Raw genomic sequence first — 20,393 nt, forward strand, 5'->3', positions numbered from 1 at the left:
CAGGAGACCTGGGTTCGATGCCTGGGTTGGGAAGATCCCCTGGAGGAAGGCATGGCAGTCCGCTCCAGTCGTATTGCCTGGAGAATCCCATGGACAGAGGAGCCTGGCGGGCCACAGCCTGTGGGGTCTCAGAGTCGGACATGACTGAGCGACTAAGCACGCATAGCATATAGCAGTCCTTCACTGCTTTTAACGACTGAATAATAGTCCACTGTGGATATGCTCTTTTGGCTATCCAGTCATCACTTGACGGACGTTTGGATTGTTGCCACGTTTTAGCTGGCATAAATGATGCTACAGTGAACATTCAAACACAAGTTTTTGTGCAGATGAGGTGTTCTCATTTCTCTTGGTTGTGAGTAGGTTGCTTGTTCACGTGGTAACTCTTAAACAACATTTGAGAAACTGCCAAACTGTTTTCCAAAGTACCATTTTACATCCTATCCAGCAGTGCTCGAGAGCTCCCGATTTCTTTGCTTCTGTGCTAGTCTTTTTAAACAATATTCAGGTTTATTAAACAAGTTTTTAAAAGCTTTAGGCCGTTGTGTATAGTGCTGCTATAAACATTGGGGTGCATGTATCTTTTTGAATATAGTTTTGTCCAGATACATGCTTAGGAGTGGGATTGCTGGATCATATGGTAGCTCTGTTTTTAGTTTTCTAAGGAACCTTCATAAAGTTTTCCACAGTGGCTGCACCTACTTACATTCCCATCAGCAATGAGGAGGGTTCCCTTGTCTCTACACCATCTCCAGCCTTTGTTATATGTAGACTTTTTAATGATGGCCAGGACTGTTGTAAGGTGGTACCTCATTGTAGTTTTGATCTGCATCTCTCTAATAATTAGAAAAGTTGAGCATCTTTTCATGTGTCATCTATATGTCTTTGTAGAAATGTCTGTATAGGTCTTCTGCTCATTTTTGGATTGAGTTGGCTTTTTTTTGCTGTTAAGTTCAATGAGCTATTTGTATATTTTGGAAATTGATCCCTTGTTGATTGCGTCATTTGCAAATATTTTTTCCCATTCTTTTCATTTTGTTTATGGTTTTCTTGGCTGTGTGAAACCCAAGTTTGTTTTTAATAATTGAATTATATAGAAACATGTAGACATGAATTATCCCACAATGAACACATCCCTGTGACCAATACGGATCAACAGAATCCTGTTAGCACTCTGAAAATCCCTTCACCAGTCCCTTCCAGTCCATGGCCCCCACCCTTCTTTCTAAAGTTGTTGTATTCACCTGACCTCATAGAGTAATTTTGCTTTTTTTGAACTCTGAACTCTGTATGAACAGAAACATACATATTATATATTCATTTGAGTCCGGCTCATTATGTTTGGCTTTTCCATGTTTTGTGTGTGTGTTCATTTTTGTTCATGTCGTAGACTACACCATTGTATATACTACTAAATAATTACTCTTTTTTCTGTCAATGAATGTTTGAGTTGATCTGAACTATGATTGATTGGTAGTGAATATTTCACAAATGATCGAAATATAGTCAAGACATCCTCTTTTTGTAGGTGATAAAGTATAATAAGCATTAACTTTATTACATTCAGATTGTCTATATCATTTTTTTATTTATCGACTTGACAAAGATTGGGAAAAGTACTCTATTGGTTCTTTTGTCTGTAAACACTCAGTATTTTTTTCTGTTAAACCTCTCAGTACTCACGTCCATTGTTCCTCTTCTCTAATTAATGGTTTTTCTTTGTAAAGTTCCTTATGAATGTTGTTTGGCTGATTGGATAGTCTTACCTTAATTAGGAATTATATATTTTCTTGGCATAATATTGAGAGTTTTGGGGAAATGGTATTAAATTATCTATGATCTTCCTATTTCCAGTTATTAAAAAAAAGATTGATAATTCATTAATGCATCTTTTATCATAAATGTTGAATAGTTACATCCTGTGTATGGCTGTGTGTATGCTCGTGTATGCCTGCTTAATTGTGTTTGACTTTTTGCGACGTTATGGACTGTAGCCCACCAGGTTCCCTCTGTCCATGGAATTTTCCAGGCAAGAATACTGGAGCACATTGACATTTCCTTCTCCGGGGATCTTCCGGACCCAGGGATTGAACCTACGTCTCTTAAGCCTGCTGCATTGGCAGGCAGATCCTTTACCAGATGAGCCACTGGGAAAGCCCCTGTTACCCTGTTCAGTTCATTTCAGTTCAGTCGCTCAGTCATGCCCGACTCTTTGCGACCCCATGAATCGCAGCACGCCAGGCCTCCCTGTCCATCACCAACTCCCGGAGTTCACTCAGACTCACGTCCATTGAGTCAGTGATGCCATCCAGCCATCTCATCCTCTGTCCTCCCCTTCTCCTCCTGCCCCCAATCCCTCCCAGCATCAGAGTCTTTTCCAATGAGTCAACTCTTCGCATGAGGTGGCCAAAGTACTGGAGTTTCAGCTTCAGCATCATTCCCTCCAAAGAAATCCCAGGGCTGATCTCCTTCAGAATGGACTGGTTGGATCTCCTTGCAGTCCAGGGGACTCTCAAGAGTCTTCTCCAACACCACAGTTCAAAAGCATCAATTCTTCTGCACTCAGCCTTCTTCACAGTCCAACTCTCACATCCATACATGACCACAGGAAAAACCATAGCCTTGACTAGACGAACCTTTGTTGGCAAAGTAATATCTCTGCTTTTCAATATGCTATCTAGGTTGGTCATAACTTTCCTTCCAAGGAGTAAGCGTCTTTTAATTTCATGGCTGCAGTCACCATCTGCAGTGATTTTGGAGCCCCCCAAAATAAAGTCTGACACTGTTTCCACTGTTTCTCCATCTATTTCCCATGAAGTGCTGGGACCGGATGCCATGATCTTCGTTTTCTGAATATTGAGCTTTAAGCCAGCTTTCTCACTCTTCACTTTCACTTTCATCAAGAGGCTTTTTAGTTCTTCTTCACTTTCTGCCATAAGGGTTGTGTCATCTGCATATCTGAGGTTATTGATATTTCTCCCGGCAGTCTTGATTCTAGCTTGTGTTTCTTCCAGTCCAGCGTTTCTCATGATGTACTCTGCATAGAAGTTAAATAAGCAGGGTGATAATGTATAGCCTTGACAAACTCCTTTTCCTATTTGGAACCAGTCTGTTGTTCCATGTCCAGTTCTAACTGTTGCTTCCTGACTTACATACATGTTTCTCAAGAGGCAGGTCAGGTGGTCTGATATTCCCATCTCTTTCAGAGTTTTCCACAGTTTATTGTGATCCACACAGTCAAAGGCTTTGGCATATTCAATAAAGAAGAAATAAATGTTTTTCTGCAACGCTCTTGGTTTCTCCATGATCCAGCGGATATTGGTAATTTGATCTCTGGTTCCTCTGCCTTTTCTAAAACCAGCTTGAACATCAGGAAGTTCACGGTTCACATATTGCTGAAGCCTGGCTTGGAGAATTTTGAGCATTACTTTACTAGCATGTGAGATGAGTGCAACTGTGTGGTAGTTTGAGCATTCTTTGGCATTGCCTTTCTTTGGGATTGGAATGAAAACTAACCTTTTCCAATCCTGTGGCCACTGCTGAGTTTTCCAAATTTGCTGGCATATTGAGTGCAGCACTTTCACAGCATCATCTTTCAGGATTTGAAATAGCACAACTGGAATTCCATCACCTCCACTATCTTTGTTCGTAGTGATGCTTTCTAAGGCCCACTTGACTTCACATTCCAGGATGTCTGGCTCTAGGTCAGTGATCACACCATCGTGATTATCTGGGTCGTGAAGATCTTTTTTGTACAGTTCTTCTGTGTATTCTTGCCACCTCTTATTAATATCTTCTGCTTCGGTTAGGTCCATGCCATTTCTGTCCTTTATCGAGCCCATCTTTGCATGAAATGTCCCCTTGGTGTCTCTAATCTTCTTGTTACCCTGTAGCGAGATGTAAATTCATAACAGCAGCCCATTATGTAATGGCATGGTTCAGTGATGTCATGGGGTGCACTTGCTTTATGAGTACTTGATTTTCACTTCAGAAGTACCTTTTAAAAGTCCTAAAGTGTCTGCCAGGGAAACTGTTACGATTTTTAATTTTTTAATGAACGTATATAATTTAGGGGCCTTCCCTGGTGGCTAAAAGAATCTAGCAGTAAAAGAATCTGCCTGCTAATGCAGGAGACATGGGTTTGATTCCTGGGTCAGGAAGATCCCTTGGAGAAAGAAATGGCAACCTGCTCCAGTATTCTTGCCTGGAGAATTGAATCCCATGGAAAGTGGAGCCTGGTGGGCTTATAGTCCATGGGGTTGCAAAGAGTTGGACACAACTGAGTAACTAACACTTTCACTCTCATGGATTATTGTATATTAAAAAAATTAAGAATATTTTAGTTGTAGGAGTTTCCAAAAGATCTAAACAAACAAGTGAAAAAAAACAAGACTCTTCAATTGAATATAATTTAACATTTTCTGTGACCTCTTTCATTCACTTATATAAGCACAGAGTTTTGTTTTAATTGAAATATAATTTATATCTAGTGAAAGGTATGCATCTTAAGTGTTGGATGTGAGCAATTTTGATAAATTCTCTATGACTCATTTTACAGTCAAGTTAATGGAACATTGTTATCATCTCAGGTTGGTGTGGTGGTGTACTTTTCCTGGTCAGCTGCTCAGCTCTTTCCCGTTGCCCGGTGTTTAATATTATCTGAATGATAATTTCTGATCCTTTGTCATAAAATATTTGTTTAAGTAGATATGGTGATTTGAATATTTCCGTGGGTGACCAGTCCTTTGTACTGCTGTAAATTAACTGAGATTCATAAAAATGAATTTAGAAATCAGAAACTCCTCGAATAGAGGAGCCTGATAGGCTACCGTCCATAGGGTCACAGAGTTAGCGCATGCGTGTGCACACACACACACAGCTCATTTTATAGGTGAGGGAAATGACTAGAAATTTATTTTGCGTGTGTAAGAAATTAGTGCTGAATGTAGGCTTATTGATTTCCATTTAATGTTTTTGATCCAAAGCGTTTTTCTTCATTTATATAACAAATATAACAAAATTATATTTTGTTTTCTTTGTAATAATGGACATTAAATATGTACTTTCTTGTTATGCACAGTTTGTAGAAAATATTATAGATAAGTTAAGACGGGAAAGAATGTAAAGTAGGCTTTATTTACCTAAATTCTGCTTTTTCTTAGCAGTCCTTTTTGCCCATATAATTCTTAAAGGAACCAAGACTGGAAGAGAAGTAAAAATGGTGGGGACAGCTCAGGGAAACTTATAGTTGAGGGTGTCAGTGTCATAATGAGTCCTTTGAACTTGTTTCCTCCTGTCTGAGTTTCAGAATCTCTCTAACTCTGTCCTGCTGTTCATAGGTATGCAGGCGCCTTGAGAGCTTCAGGAGAGATGGCGTCCGCACAGTACATTACTGCAGGTCAGTATCTATATATTCTACCAAAAGCGTTTACTGAATACTTGCCTTCAAAATCAAAGAAGGCAAGTTAGTTTTAAAAGTGTTCAGGAAGTATGTTTAAGGATTTAAACATATTTCAGATTGCAGTATTCAGGAGTTCAGTACAAGGCAACCAAGTATAGGCTTAAAGGGAGGAGCATTGGGAGTGGTTACCTGATGTCCTGATAATGGCTCATTTGTAGCAGTTAAGCCTGCCTGTTTGATTTCTGGGCAGAAGTTGTGTGTTCTCTGTACTGAATGAATATACACTGCTTTCTTTGTTAGGAAGGCAAAGGCTGTCAAGGATAGAGAGACTTAGAGCACCAGCCAGAAGTTGTTTTTTATAGCTAGTTATTGCATTATGAAGTCTTCTGATGAATTCTTTAAGATTTAAAAACAATTTTTTTTCTTATTAGGGATCCAGCAATTGCAAAAGGAGTAGATATACTTAAAAATAATTAATACGCAGTTCTTTATTAATTGAGAATTAGTTTACAGTAGCTTGTATTTATATTAACTATGTCACTATTTTACTAAGCAGGTATTTGCTTTGTTTTAAGCCCTTAGAGATTTGTTTGACTCCATGGATAAAACTTCTTCTAGTATTCCACCAATTATTCTACTGCAATTTTTGCACATGGCTTTTCCACAGTTTGCAGAGAAGGGTGAACAAGGACAGTATCTTCAGCAGGTAATCAGGGCAAGGTTCTGTGGTTTTCATTTTGTACGTGTAAAACTTAGGTGTCCTACACTGACTGACTAAGCTCTATTTGGAAATACAATGCCAGTCCCCTCTAGTTCACACCACCATTATCTCTTGCCTGGAGAGGTGCAGTAGTCTGGTATCTGACTGTCTTGCTTCTGCCCTCTGTGGTGCTTCTCTACATAGCCCCCCGAGTCCTTTAAAGAATGTAAGATTATGTTGGTTCCCTTGTTTTCTGTCTTGGTCCTAAACAGTCTACTGCCTGCCTGCCTGCCTTTCTGAGCTTGTCATGTACCACTGTTCCCCTTGCAGTTCTCTCCACATAAACCGGCTTCCTTGCTATTTAAAAAAAGAACTCTCCACATATCCTCTTTCTGTAGGGCCTTTGCTGTTTTTCCTTTGGCCGTCAGATAGGGATATGCCTTGCCTCCTCACCTCATTCAGGTCTCATGGGTCAAATGTCAAGGCATCAGAGAGGCTTTCCTTGACAGTCCTACTGAAATAGCACACTCCTCTTTCCCTAATCACTTCCTACTCCCATATTGCTTTTTTTTTCTTCATAGCCCTCTTTACTTGAATTTGTTCTATTTTGTTTATTTATGTTCCCCACTAGGACTTTTTTCTACTCTGTTGACTGCTATGTAGTCCTTGTATCTAGAATGGTGTTTAGCATAATGAGTTCACTAAACATCTCTTGAATGAATAAACAAACTATTCTGGAATGCTTCACTGTTTTGAAGGTCATAAAATATTTAATTTGGCTTAATATTTAAAACAAAACAACTTTCTTCCCCTTCCCTAAGGAAACAGTAATTATTTTGGAAGTACTTTGTAAATCAAACACTGTATCTGCCAGGATTACTTACTATGTCACTTTTTAAATTACAGGATGCTAATGAGTGTTGGGTACAAATGATGCGAGTATTACAGCAGAAATTGGAAGCTATAGAGGATGATACTGTTAAAGAGGTAATTGAAATATATTTGTGTAGGCTTTGAGTTTCATTCCATCCCACCCTAAAAGTCTTGAAATAAGTTCATCTTAATAGATAGACATGTCCTTGAATACTTGAGATAAATGAATCTGTAGTTGGAATTTGACAGCTTGCATTTGACGCTTGACTTCAGTGAACTATTTACTAAATTTAATCCTTGCGCTTACTGAGCATCTGTAGTTTTTTGGTAATATTTTTTGATCATTAGAAAGGTTTTGCAGACAGGGATTACATTTTAAAAAAACTTAAATATGTGTTACTAAACTGGATTGTGTGGGAGGTGATGTACATTAATATCCGTGTGAAGTAAAATTGGAATTTTTATTTCATCTGAATTTTTGCAGACAGATTCTTCATCTGCATCAGCAGTGACACCTTCTAAAAAGAAAAGTTTAATTGATCAGTTCTTTGGAGTTGAATTTGAGACGACGTATCCTTATGAGCCAAGATTCATATGGACTGTAATCATAACTTATTGAGTATGAATTGGTATAAATAGTATTGTTGACTGGATGGTGGGTGGGATATGAAGGAAAATTCTTTAGAGGTTTTTATGGTTACAAAATATGGAAATTATATAACTGTATCTATTGAATGATATAAATTGCAGATGGATAAAAAAAAAATGGAAATTAGGAATTTGAAAAAATACCCATTGGAGTGATCTTGAAGTTTAGATAAATGGACTCTTTAAGGAGGACATTCATTATTTTTTCCTAAGAATATCTTCAACAGAATGCTTCATTAATTCACCTCATAGAGAGTTAATTTTTAATTGTATGAAATGGGATATATCAGCAAAATTACATACATGAAATGGAAGCAATTAATAAAACATGAATTTAGGAGAGCAGCATTTTCTAGATCATGGGTAGATTTATCTTTGAGTTATTAAGACCATTTTAAGACTATATAAATACCAAGTTATTTGCTGAGAGTTTATCCTTTTTCACACATTCATTACTCCATATTGTTGGTAAGTGAATGAGCATTTTTAAGTATTGAAAATGCATCTCTGCTGGGAGACTGAAACGTTTTAAATACCAGTGAATGATGTTATTAATTTTAAAAGCATTGGGATAACTTATTTTGTTAGAGATTATATAGCAAATTGAACGGCTGTTGGTGTATTCCTTAACTTACTTTGCACAGCATGAAATGTACAGAATCTGAAGAAGAAGAAGTCACTAAAGGAAAGGAAAGTCAGCTTCAGCTTAGCTGTTTCATCAATCAAGAAGTCAAGTATCTTTTTACAGGACTTAAGTTGGTAAGGAAAATTACAGTTTATCCACATGGTTTGTGGATTCTTTTACTTGCAAATATACCTACTTGCTAACTTTTATTTATAACCCCAACATCAATACTCATGGTTCTTTCATGGTCACCTGTAGACATGTGCAAGGTGGCAAGAATTCTGAGATGTGTGAGTCACACTGTCTCACCTGAGGCCCTCTGCCTTCTTGTTTCAGTGGAAACTAGTGTGCTCCTTGCAGTAATTTCAGTGCCACGTTTCTTGAATTTTTGTGCTTCTTGTAGGTGATCTTGCTGTGGATAGTGGCCTTCTGGCATGCTGCTAAAGTGCCGTCTGGTGTTCTAAGCGCAGGAAGGTGGCGATGGCCTTAAGGAGAGAAAACGTTGGTTAGATCAGCTTCATTCAGGGTTGAGTTACAGTGTACTTGGCTGTGAGTTCAGTGTTACTGCGTCAGCAGTGTGTGTTAAGGTGTCATTACACAGCAGAAAGACTCATAAAACAAGGCTGTATATTGATGGGTTGACAAAAATGTTATGACCAGAGGCTCGAAGGAGGCCTCAGGGGGCATTGTAATGAGGATATATTAATACTGGCGAGATAGACACTGGGATTGGCCCGTGCAGATGAGGGCCTGTAGACATTCTGCCATTGCAGTAGGATTGCAGTCGAGGCCCTAGAATTTAAGTGACTTTATTGGTTGGTGGCAAAGCCAGATCTAAAACTTGATTTTCTCACTATTCAGTTAGTTCTGTCTTCCCACTGCCATGCCGAAAAACCCACCCTAGTGGGCACATTGATAAAATAGAACAATTTTGCTTGCCTGTCATTTATTTGATAGTTTGGGGGAATATGTACATCTCTCAATTTTTTTTTTTAAACTTTGGCTGCACCGTGCAGCTTATGGGATCTTAGTTCTCCCACTAGGAATTGAACCCATGCCCCCTCGACAATGAAAGCTCAGAGTCCTAACCACTGGACCACCAGGGAATTCCTCAGTATTCTAAGTATGTACATCTATTGAAGGATAGTCAGTGAATTGGGGCAAGTTTCATGGCATCAAAATGTTAATTAGAGAGTATGGGATAGAATATTTTGACAAGGACTTTCCAGGTTATTTTCTTAATAATTTTATAAAATTCAATGAAAGCTAAGTATACCTGGAATATCTTGATGATGGTGGATTGATGATAGTAATACATAGTTAACCTGATCAGTAAGCTCTAGTACATGGGGATGCAAAGAGTTGGACATAACTGAGCACTTTAAAAATTTTACAAAGTACCAGATACGCTTTCACATTTTCATGAGATGTTAACATTAATTGTCTTGGTATTTTTAGATGCTTTGTCATCATTGGTTTTATCCTTGAGTAATTTTGCTCCACATTTCTTTACCTCTTCATTGTTGAGTAAACTTGGTTAAATGTTAAAAACCTACTCCATAGTGATTCCTTTTGTAATGTGGGTAGTAATTTTTAAAAATCAAACCTGGAACAATTTTTATGCGAGTATAAGACGATTTTGCTGCTGTTGCTGCTTAGTCACTCAGTTGTGTCTGACTCTTTGCAACCATATGGACTGTAGCCTGTGAGGCTTCCCTGTCCATGGGATTTTCCAGGCAAGCATATGGCAGCGGGTTGCCAGTTCCTATTCCAGGGGATCTTCCTGACCCGGGGATCAAACGTGAGTCTCTGGCGTCTCTGCATTGGCAGGTGGATTCTTTACCACTGCCGCCAGCTGGGAAGCCCCCAACATGCTTACTGAACATAGACTATGTACCAAATAGTTCTCCAAGTTTTCTTCATGTGTTAACTCATGCAGTTCTGACACCAGCACTGCGACGAAGTGCTGTCACTACCAGTACAGATGATGCCCAGAGGGAGACCTGTGTTGCTCAGTGCCACCCAGGCTGTAAGGATGGAAAGGCGGACACTGGTTAGAAGATGCAAGGGCTGAAGGCTTTCCCACATCTATTAGATTAACAGGTTTTCTGTGTTGTGACTTTCTCAAATTTAACAATAATTGATTGGTTCTGGAAGGCTTAGCTACATAAAACATAAAGAACAAGAGTTATTTACATTCTCTTCCTTTTCCTCTAATACAAATATTCTGACGATCTGTAAATAGAAGAATACTATGAAAGGTTTCCTTATGTTGTATAAAACACAGTATAAAGTCTCAGAATCTGACCATTTGGATCATAAATTAAAAGACTCAAATATTTACATTCTGAAGAGTTCATGCAAGTAAAGACAAATTATTTTTATGCCTTTTAGGAACTAAACCATATCTAAAAGCCTTCTCACTTTGTCTTCATTCAGAGTATTTCTCAGGGGTATAAATCTGTTGGTACACTATATGTTATCTCTTAAATAGTCCTAAGTTTTCAAAGAGTTAAAGATATAATTCTGTATTGCAGAAGACATTTTTTAATGTTTGGTCTTCTGTTCTTTTTTAGCGACTTCAGGAAGAAATCACCAAACAGTCTCCAACATTGCAAAGAAATGCTTTGTACATCAAATCTGTAAGTTTTGGAATCCAATTCCATTTAATCGAAAGGTTGCTGGTTAATTAATGTTACCCAGACTTTGTTTTTACCAAACTGAGGAATTAGAAACTTGTGTGGCGTTTGCCTGTTATAGAATTTCTTTACATTTTCTCTCCTCAGTCAAAGATCAGCCGGTTACCTGCTTACTTAACTATTCAGATGGTTCGATTTTTTTACAAAGAGAAGGAATCTGTGAATGCTAAAGTTCTTAAGGTTAGTAATAAATTTACTGTAATAATTATAATTTTTTGAAGGTAATTCCTTATTTACAGTAGATTTCTTTATTCTTTTAGAACTCACTTCAAAATACTATACAGAAGTTATTAACATTAGATAAGTGGTTATTAATCAGGAATATATATTGGAATTGTCTGTTTTCCCTTTTCTTTTAACGTACGCATGCCTCCCCTTCAGCCCTGTCCAAGCATCTGATTAAGGGGGGCCTCGGGTCTTAGATTTTTCAAGAGTCCCAGGTAATTCTGATGGATGCCCTCCTGTCCCCAGTAGTACCACTAAACCAGATCCTCAGTTGCAGAGATACCGGTAGGTTTGGGGACAGGAGTGGGCTAAGCGGTAGTGTAACACACTGTCATCTGTGTGATTCCTTTCTTCCAGGTGAAGGGAAAGTGTTAAATTACTGGTGCCCAAAGAATAATCATTTGATGTCAGAGCCAGCCTTAGGATTTGTCCGTTTCATTGAACTGTAGCTCTGCAGTGTATCCATAGAGTCTCTGATCCTTTGGGAAGGGGTATATAATTCTAACCTCTTGAGCTGAATTTCATTAATACATTTTCAGATATACTTAGGTTTGTACAAGCAGGTTAAATGTAGTTGAAGTAATCTGCTAGTTTAGTTTTTCTGAAATGCTTCATTTGTTGTTTAAAATTTTGGTAGCTCCTCTGTAGTTAGTTTGATAAGGGTTAAAATGTTGACAGAAAAGTTGAAAAGAATTTTTGTCTTAAAATTAGGGCCAGATTGAAAATAAGCACTATAGTTTCAACTGCATGGGTCTCCACATGATTTTTATAGGTCTTATTTTCAGCTTTATTTGACTATGAAAGCAGTAATGTAAAAGTGTGGTAAATATTTTGAGTAACTACCTTTTTAATTCTGTTTGCACTTTTTATTTTTGGTTTGTATATAGGATGTGAAATTTCCTCTTATGTTGGATGTGTATGAACTATGTACACCAGAACTTCAAGAGAAAATGGTTTCTTTTCGATCAAAATTCAAGGATCTAGAGGATAAAAAAGTAAATCAGCAGCCAAAGACAGTAAGTTCTTATTGTTCATTTTCTGACCTTAACATGTTTATCTTTACTCTGTGTTCAGTATTCACTTTATATTGTTAATCTGTTAGTACTAATGGGTGAATCTGTATTTGGCATATATACAAATCCTACATGTATTGGTGAAGCCCTTAAAGTTTTAGATATATTTTAGCATAAGGAAAAGGACTCTAGCTATGCTGAATGGGTCCTTTATGATAGAATGAACATAATATTTCCTTTTCCCCTAAAATTTGCAGCTTATATTCTTTTAAAGTTTATTTCCTCAAAGCATTTCACATAACATCTTGCCTTGTAAAATTTAGTGTATTTTATTATTTTCCTTGTAAGACATAACGTTATCTTCATTTCTTAAAATGGATTGGTGTCACAGAATATTGCTTCCTTTATGCCCACTGTGACAACTAAAGTTGTATCTTTTAATAAGTGCTAATGGTATGCCTGTAACTGTTAAAATTATAACCTTGGCAACTTTATATTTAATAAATTGTATATTTTAAATTCAGAGAAGGCACAGCTGAATTACATGTTTTCTTGAAAAGGAAAAAGATATTTCCTGGTAACTAGGAATATTTCCAGTGTGATATTATATACCAAATTTTAAAATTAAATTCTTCTGCAGGTTTTGTGTGTCTGTTAAAAGGAATTTTTAAAATTAAACTTCGAGATAATTGTAGAATCACATGCAGTTGTAAGAAATAATAGAGTTCCTCGTTTCTCCTAGTGGTAACAGCTTGCAAAACTGTAATATAATGTCGTAGCTGGAATATTGACATTGATACGGTCTAGGTGCAGTACGTTTTTCTCATCACAAAGATCTCTCTCGCTGCCCCTTTGTAGCCAAGTCCACTTTCCGCTACCCCCTTCATTCTTATCAGCAATGTCTGCCAATCTGTTTTCTTTGAATTCTTGCCAGAATCTGGTAGTGTCACTATTATTTTAGCCGTTTGTGTAGGTTTGCTTGATGTGGCCTGAAGGCTAATGATGTTGAGCACGTCTTCATGTGTTTCTTTGGCATCTATGTGCCCTCTTTGATGTCTCTTCATATTTTCTGTGTGTGTATGTGTTAGTTGCTCAGTTGTGTCCAACTCTTTGTGACCCTATGAACTGTAGCCCACCAGGCTCCTCTGTCCATGGAATTCTCCAGGCAAGAACACTGGAATGGGTTGCCAGTCCCTTCTCTAGGGGAATCTTCTTGACCCAGGGGTTGAACCCAGGTCTCCTGAATTGCAGGCAGATTCTTTATAATCTGAGCCACCAGGAAAACCCCTTGTTTTTCTACCCACTTGCCATTTGGTCTTTTACTCTTGAATTTTGGGAGTTCTTTATATTCTAATACTAATCCTATGTCAGATACATGGTTTCTGAATATTTTCTCCCAGCCTGTAGCTTCGTCTTTTCATCCTATTAACAGGGTCTTTTGAAGAGGAAAATTTAAAAAATTTTGTTATAATTCAACCTGTTTTTTTCTTCAGTTACTCTTGCTTTTAGTGTTATATCTAAGAAACCATTACCTAGTCACAGGCCATGGAAGGTTATGTTTTCTTCTAAGGTTTTCATAGTTCCTCCATTTAGGCTTTTTGATTCATTCTGGGTTAATTTTTGTATGTGAGATGAGGTACAGGTCCAGATCCTATTGCATGTGAACATTCAGTTGTCCCAGCACTACTTGTTGAAAAGACTATTCTCTTCCCATTGAAAGGTCTTTGCACCCTTGTAGTGAACCAGTTGACTATAGATGTGAGTGTATTTCTGGACCCTCAGTTTTTTTCTGTTGGTATGTCTGTCCTTAGGCCGATACTGCAGTCTTTTTTTTTTTTAATGATTTTATTTAGCTTTGACTGTGCTCTTTGTTGCTCCCTGGACTTTTCTTTAGTTGTGGCGAGTGGGAGCTGCTCTCCCGTTGTGGTGTCCAGGCTTCTCGTTGCAGTGGCTTCTTTCGTTGCAGAGCACGTGGGCTCAGAGTTGCAGCTCAAGGGCTCCGTAGTTACATTGAATGGACTTAGTTGCTTAGCGTCATGTGGGATCTTCCCAGATCAGAGATTGAACCCATGTGCCCTGTGCTGCCAGGCGAATTCTTTACCACTGAGCCACCAGGGAAGCCCAGTACTACAGTCTTGATTACTGTGGTTTTGTAGTAAGGATTATAGCAAAGTACGAAACTTCCAACTTTGTTCTTCAACATTGTTTTGACATTTTTGAGTCCCTTTTATTTCCATACCTATTTTAGGATGAGCTTGTCCATTTCTTCAAAAACAGCTGGAATTTTGATAGAGATTGCATTGAATCTGTAGATCGATTTGGGGAGTATTTCCATTTTAATAGTATTAAGCTTTAAAATCCATGAATTTACTATGTCTTTTGATTTATGTAAGTCATTAAGTTTTTCAACAGTTTAATAATTTTCAGTGTACATTTCTTGTACTTTAAATTTATTTGTAGCTATTTTGTTATTTTTGATGTCTTTGTAAATGACATACTTTTTCTAATTTCATTTTTGCATTCATTATAATTGATTTTTGTATATTGGTCTTTATCTACTTTGTTGAAACAGTTTATTCATTTTTTTTTCCTCTTATTTTTTTGAGAGATTGTATAGAATTGATGTTGTCTCTTAAACGTTTGGTAGAATTGTCTTGGACTGATAATCTTAGCCTGGAGAGTTCTTTTTCAGGAGTTTTTAAATTAAAAATTCAACTTTAGTTATGGGCTATACAAATAATTTATATCATATTTGGTTTGTGGAATTGTCCATTTCATCTAGTCAGTTTTACATGTGTAGAGCTGTTCCTGTTATTCAGGTGTTTGCAGGGTGTAAGTGGTACCCTGTTACATTCCTGCTATTGGTAATTTGTGTCTTTTTTTCCTTTTGTCAGTCTTCCTAGAGGATTGTGTTTTTTGTTCTTTTCAAAGAATTAGCATGTTGGTTTTTTTTTTTTCCTGTTTTTCTGCATCTAATTTGATTGATTTCCACTTTTATTATTTCCTTTCTTCTTCTTGCTTTGGGTTTATTTTCCTTCTCTTTTCTAGGTCCTTAAGTTGTGGGAACTTGGATTTTTATTTCAGACTTCCTGTTTTCAAATATTAGTGGTGTAAATTTCCCTCCTGGCAGTGCTTTCAGATTGTGTCCTACAAATTGTTGTACTGCATTTCTATTTTCATTATGTTCCTTGTATTTTTAATAAATTTCCCTTGAGACTTCCCTTTGACCTTGGGTCATTCAGAAGTGTCTTGTTCAGTTTACATGTGTTTGGAAAATTTCCTGTTACTTTTTACCGATTCTGGTTTGAGTCCATTGTGAGAAAACACATGTGGGTGATTTAAATTCCTTTAAGTTGTTGGGGTTTGCTTTGTGGCTCAGGATGTGATCTGTCTTCGTATCTATTCCCTGGGCACTTGAAAAGAACATATACTTTACTGTTGTTGAGGGAAGTTATTTTGTGGTGTTGATTAGGTCCAGTTGGTTGATGGTGGTGCTGGATTTCCTGTACCCTCGCTGTCTTCTGTCTAGTTGTTCGTCAGTTGAGGAGCGGTGAAGTCTTCAAGGAAAGTTGTGGGTTTGTATGTGTCACCGTTCGGTTCTGTTAGCTTTGGCTTTTCACTTTTTTTCTTTTGGCTTTTTTTCTTTGGCTTTTCACAGTTTTCTAACTGTTATTTGGTGTGTACACGCTTAGGGTGGCTGTCTTGGTGGAATGGTTCTTTTATTATGTAGTGTGTCCCTCTCTGTTCTTGGTAATTCTCTTTGTTTTCAAGTCTACTTTGTTTGACGTTAATTTTTCCATTTCTTTTAGTATTTGCATGATACATCTTTTTCCATTCTTTTACTTTAAATTTGCCCTTATTATATTTGAAGGTGGTTTCCTATATTTTGCCTTCTGTTCTTTCTCTTTTTTCCGTACTGTCAGTTACGTGAACATTTTTTAGAATTCTAATTTGGTTTACATATCATGTTTTTCTAATGTATTTCCTTGTGTAGCTTTTTTTGTAGTTGCTCTAGGAGTTTAATAACTATATAAAGGCGTGGTTGACCTAACTGCCTTTTTGTTGTAAGATTCTTTGGCTTCTTGTCACTTTAGCTGGCACTGTCTGCATTATCATAGATTTTAAAGAACTTTGTGTCCGTATGCCTAAGTAAGTTTGTATTACATGCTGGAATGGGTTGAGGCAAGGGAGTTCCCACCAAAGATTCTTGTCTAAAGTTGTGAATCTTTTTAATTGCTGAATTAAATAGTTCATTTGGACTGAAGTGGCAGGTGGCCATGGCTTAGTAGATTTAATATAAGTTGCTGTAATTCTACTTCTGTTTTTGTGAGGCAGCTCTTTCTCCTCACCTACATGGTTTGATAGTGTGGGCAAAGCGGCAGAATTGACTTTCTTTCTTTCTACCCTAGACGGTGTTTGTCTGGACTCTCTTCACTGATGTGCCCTTGGTTTAGTGGTTTGTAGTTGGTCCTGTAATCAGGATCTGCTGCTATACCTATGAGATTGTATAATGTTCAAAAGTAGGACTTTGGGATTTACAGTTTTATGTTAACTGTTGCTGCTGTCGTGTCCGACTCTTTGTGACCCCGTGGACCGCAGCGTGCCAGGCTTCCCTGTCCTGCACCATCTCCCAGAGCTTGCTCAAACCCATCCATTGAGTTCGTGAGGCTCTCCAGCTGTCTCGCCCTCTGTCATCCCCTTCTCCTTCTGCCTTCAATCTTTCCCAGCATCAGTGTCTTTTCTAATGGGTCAGCTCTTCAGATCAGGTGGCCAAAATATTGTTAATTATAGTTACATCATTTTAGCACTGTGTAAGGGAGATCATATTTTTCCTTTGTTTTGCCTTGGTGATTTGTATTATAGATAATAAATGTTTGTGGAGATATATACTTTAAGAGAATATAAATTTTAATTCCAGTACCATGCAAATTAAAAAAAATTTTTTTCCCTCAGGGTGACAAAGACAGTAGTCCCCAAAAAGAAGTTAAGTATGAGCCCTTTTCTTTTGCTGATGGTGAGTGAAATCTTCATTTCAACTGAGTTTTACTGTGTGTAGGCTTTTAAAAAAAAAATTTACTGTCTTGCCACATAATCTCTGTTTCCAATACCAAGCTTAAAAATAGTTGTGTTTCTTAAAGTATAATTTACCTTAATATGAGATAGTAAAAAAATCACTTTTCAGTGAATATATGTTCTGTAAATGATAGCATACTTATCTTTCGTGAAGCTTTAAGTGCACCATAGTCTCTTAACTGGATTTTAATAATAAGGTAGTATTCTGTAGGCTAAACTTAAGTTGTTCTTCCTTGTCACGTAACTTGAGAAAGCACATATCTGTTCATATCTAATATTAGTGGATTTATGTCTTTCTTTAGACATTGGCTCCAATAATTGCGGATACTATGATTTACAAGCAGTGCTAACGCATCAGGGAAGGTCTAGCTCTTCAGGCCATTATGTATCATGGGTGAAAAGGAAACAAGGTAAAGATTCTGGTTTGTTTTTTTTTTTTCCCCAAATTGTTGCATACTGTTTTGACAAGTTTAAATTTTTTAGCACATTTATTCTGAAAACTTTTTGATCTCAGAACCTCTTTTACATTCTTTAATTATTGAGGATTCCAAAGAACTTTTCTTTATGAGAATTGTATCTTTAATATATTTACTAAAATAGAAAACCAAGAAATTCATTTTAGACTGACATTAATGAAATCATTACATATTAACATAATTTTTTTACAGATTAGTTGTTTAAAAAATATATTATGTTTCACCCTGCTGGGTCTTTGTTGCTGTTCAGGCAGGCTTCTTGTTTGGTGGCTTCAGACAGGCTGTAGAGCACATGGGCATAGTTGCCCCACAGCACGTGGAATCTCCCCTAACTAGGGATCAAACCCGTGCTCCCTGCATTGGCAGGCAGATTCGTAACCACTGGACCACCAGGGAAGTCCAAGTAACATTTTAAAAATAACAATCTTTTCCAAAACAAAAATATTTAATGGCGTTGATTTACATTTTTGTGAGTTTGTTAGGTTGAACAGGAGGCAGCTGGATTCTCCTGCTTCTGCATTCTGTCTGCTGCAGCTTTATCACGCACTGTGTAACCTCTGGAGAGTTCCAAAGCACTCTTCAGAGAATGGTGGGGGTGGGGAGGCAGATGCTTTAGAAATGTTATGAAAATAATTGTAATCTTCATGGAAACCCTGAAAAGATCTTGAATTGTGTGTAGTCCCTGGACCGCACTTTGAGAACTGTTGGTATGGCAGATGGAATACTACTGTGCCTAAAACTCCTCAGTACCTTTTTTGCAACGGAACTCTGAAAAAATCGTCTATGAGATAAATTTTGTGTTTCTGTCTCACACTTTAGATGAATGGATCAAGTTTGATGACGATAAGGTCAGCATTGTAACACCAGAGGATATCTTACGACTTTCCGGTGGTGGAGACTGGCACATAGCTTATGTTCTACTCTACGGGCCTCGCAGAGTGGAAATAATGGAAGAGGAAAGTGAACAGTAATCTTCATTTTAGCTATTTATGCTTAGGTGTGAAATAAATGTTATTTGTTGATCATTTCTATAACCCAGAGCTTTGGAGGAAGATTAGTTTAGGTGGTTTTATGTGTTTCCCCTCATGTGGAACAAGAGAGGGCAGAAGCAGACCACTCTGTGTTATCAACCTAAGAAATTACAGAAAAGAGAAAATTGCCTTTGGACTGTGCTGCCCTGTGTAAAGGTGGCAGGAAAAACTTTTTAAAAAGCTTATTGCTTGGATTAATTTTTAAAAATTATGAGTTGAAATGCCTTTCAACCATTATTACCTTCTGTGATAATTTTTCTGTCTTTTTCAGCCCAAGATTCAGCAATCAGATGTTTATTGCACACCTATTACTCTATTATTTGTTGTTCTTGCATGGTTCAAACCACCAGTGATCCAATAGCTGCCCATCCTTTGCCTTATCTAACACAAATGTTGCCAGGAAGGTGGAAGGAAGTAAGTTTGATCTCATTGTGTAACTCAGTGCTGCGTCCCCACCCCCATGCAAACATGGGTACAATCAAGTATTTGTCCAGCCTGACTGTTGCTGGCTTTTCATGACTTTAAAATAAATTGTGATCAAATAATAGTACATTTGATTATACATTTGTTACTGTGTCTGATGTACTATGGTTTGTACATTGAACTTTGCTATGGTTTTGTAGTAATGAACCTTAAAATGTTGACAAGCTCCAGTTGCTTATTTTTAGAAAATGAGGATATTTAATAAAAAAAGAAAAAAGAGGGACTAACAGCTTTTGACCTCAAGTCTTTTGTCTGTTGGAGCTTGGCTGAAGTTCAGATATGTTTAATACTATTATAGTTTCTGCAGATGGTTAATTATGCTCTCAAGCATCTATCTGAAAATAGTATCTTCTTCACCTGCTAGCCTAATACTGTTTAAAAAGAAACACAAAGTTGTGATTGGATAATGAATGCAACCATGTTTATCAGATCTGTTCTTTGGCTCAGTTGGGTGTTTGGTTCTACTCTGTCAACTCCCAACTTCATGTCTATCTCAAAATTTAATACCAGTGATTTTTAGGAGAAATATCAAGAGTATGAGATACTGCAGTATATGGTAGATTTTAATACCCTCAAAATCATTTTTGTTTTATTGTGAGTGAAAGAATAGGATATCAGCTAACTGTCTTATTTTCTGAGTTAGATATTTATAATAAAGTTGTAGGGATTATCATGAAATCTCTATCTTTGCTTATGCTGTTTTAAAAGGCTCTACAGAGCACAGCAGTGACAAAAAAATGGCCATTTTCCTTTCAAGTTTGAACAATGTAATATAATCTAAGAATAAGCATTTCAGGGAAACTTACCTGTAAATAGCTTCTTCAGCTAAGCTTTAATACTGGCAGTCAGTCCTCCTTTTGCCTTGGAGAGAGTGCAGAACAGGAAAGGGAGGACGAGATCGTGCGAACTGTAGTGGTTCTTTTATCTATTGGTATGATGCTTGTGAAGTGTGAACTTTTTTATTCACTGTCTTATTTTGTTCTGAACAATTCTGAGGACAAAAATTTAGCAATTAGGATCCAGATTTTATGATTTGGAGGATGCTGTAGCTACTAGGTCAGGTTGGATTAGAACAAAGTTATAGGAGCCTTTGTGGGATTAGCATTTTAAATTGTAATCTCTTAACTGTCATTATGAAAAACTTGA

General features: G+C 37.3%; 1 protein-coding gene across 1 annotated transcript in view; it reads left to right on the forward strand.

The window, feature by feature from the left end:
• The window catches only part of USP14 (ubiquitin specific peptidase 14), a 35,226-nt gene extending 15,915 nt beyond the window's left edge, over positions 1-19,311 (forward strand). The window contains exons 6-16 of the mRNA XM_070778857.1: positions 5,340-5,398; positions 5,977-6,107; positions 7,008-7,088; positions 7,459-7,544; positions 8,267-8,381; positions 10,824-10,889; positions 11,034-11,126; positions 12,059-12,187; positions 17,138-17,198; positions 17,560-17,667; positions 18,553-19,311. Coding sequence (XP_070634958.1) covers positions 5,340-5,398; positions 5,977-6,107; positions 7,008-7,088; positions 7,459-7,544; positions 8,267-8,381; positions 10,824-10,889; positions 11,034-11,126; positions 12,059-12,187; positions 17,138-17,198; positions 17,560-17,667; positions 18,553-18,704 — 1,081 coding nt within the window. The 3' untranslated portion in view covers positions 18,705-19,311. The remainder of the gene's footprint in view (positions 1-5,339; positions 5,399-5,976; positions 6,108-7,007; positions 7,089-7,458; positions 7,545-8,266; positions 8,382-10,823; positions 10,890-11,033; positions 11,127-12,058; positions 12,188-17,137; positions 17,199-17,559; positions 17,668-18,552) is intronic.
• The last annotated feature ends 1,082 nt before the right edge of the window (positions 19,312-20,393 follow it).

The sequence above is a fragment of the Bos indicus genome, chromosome 24, assembly GCF_029378745.1.
Source record: "Bos indicus isolate NIAB-ARS_2022 breed Sahiwal x Tharparkar chromosome 24, NIAB-ARS_B.indTharparkar_mat_pri_1.0, whole genome shotgun sequence".
Lineage (NCBI taxonomy): Eukaryota > Metazoa > Chordata > Mammalia > Artiodactyla > Bovidae > Bos > Bos indicus.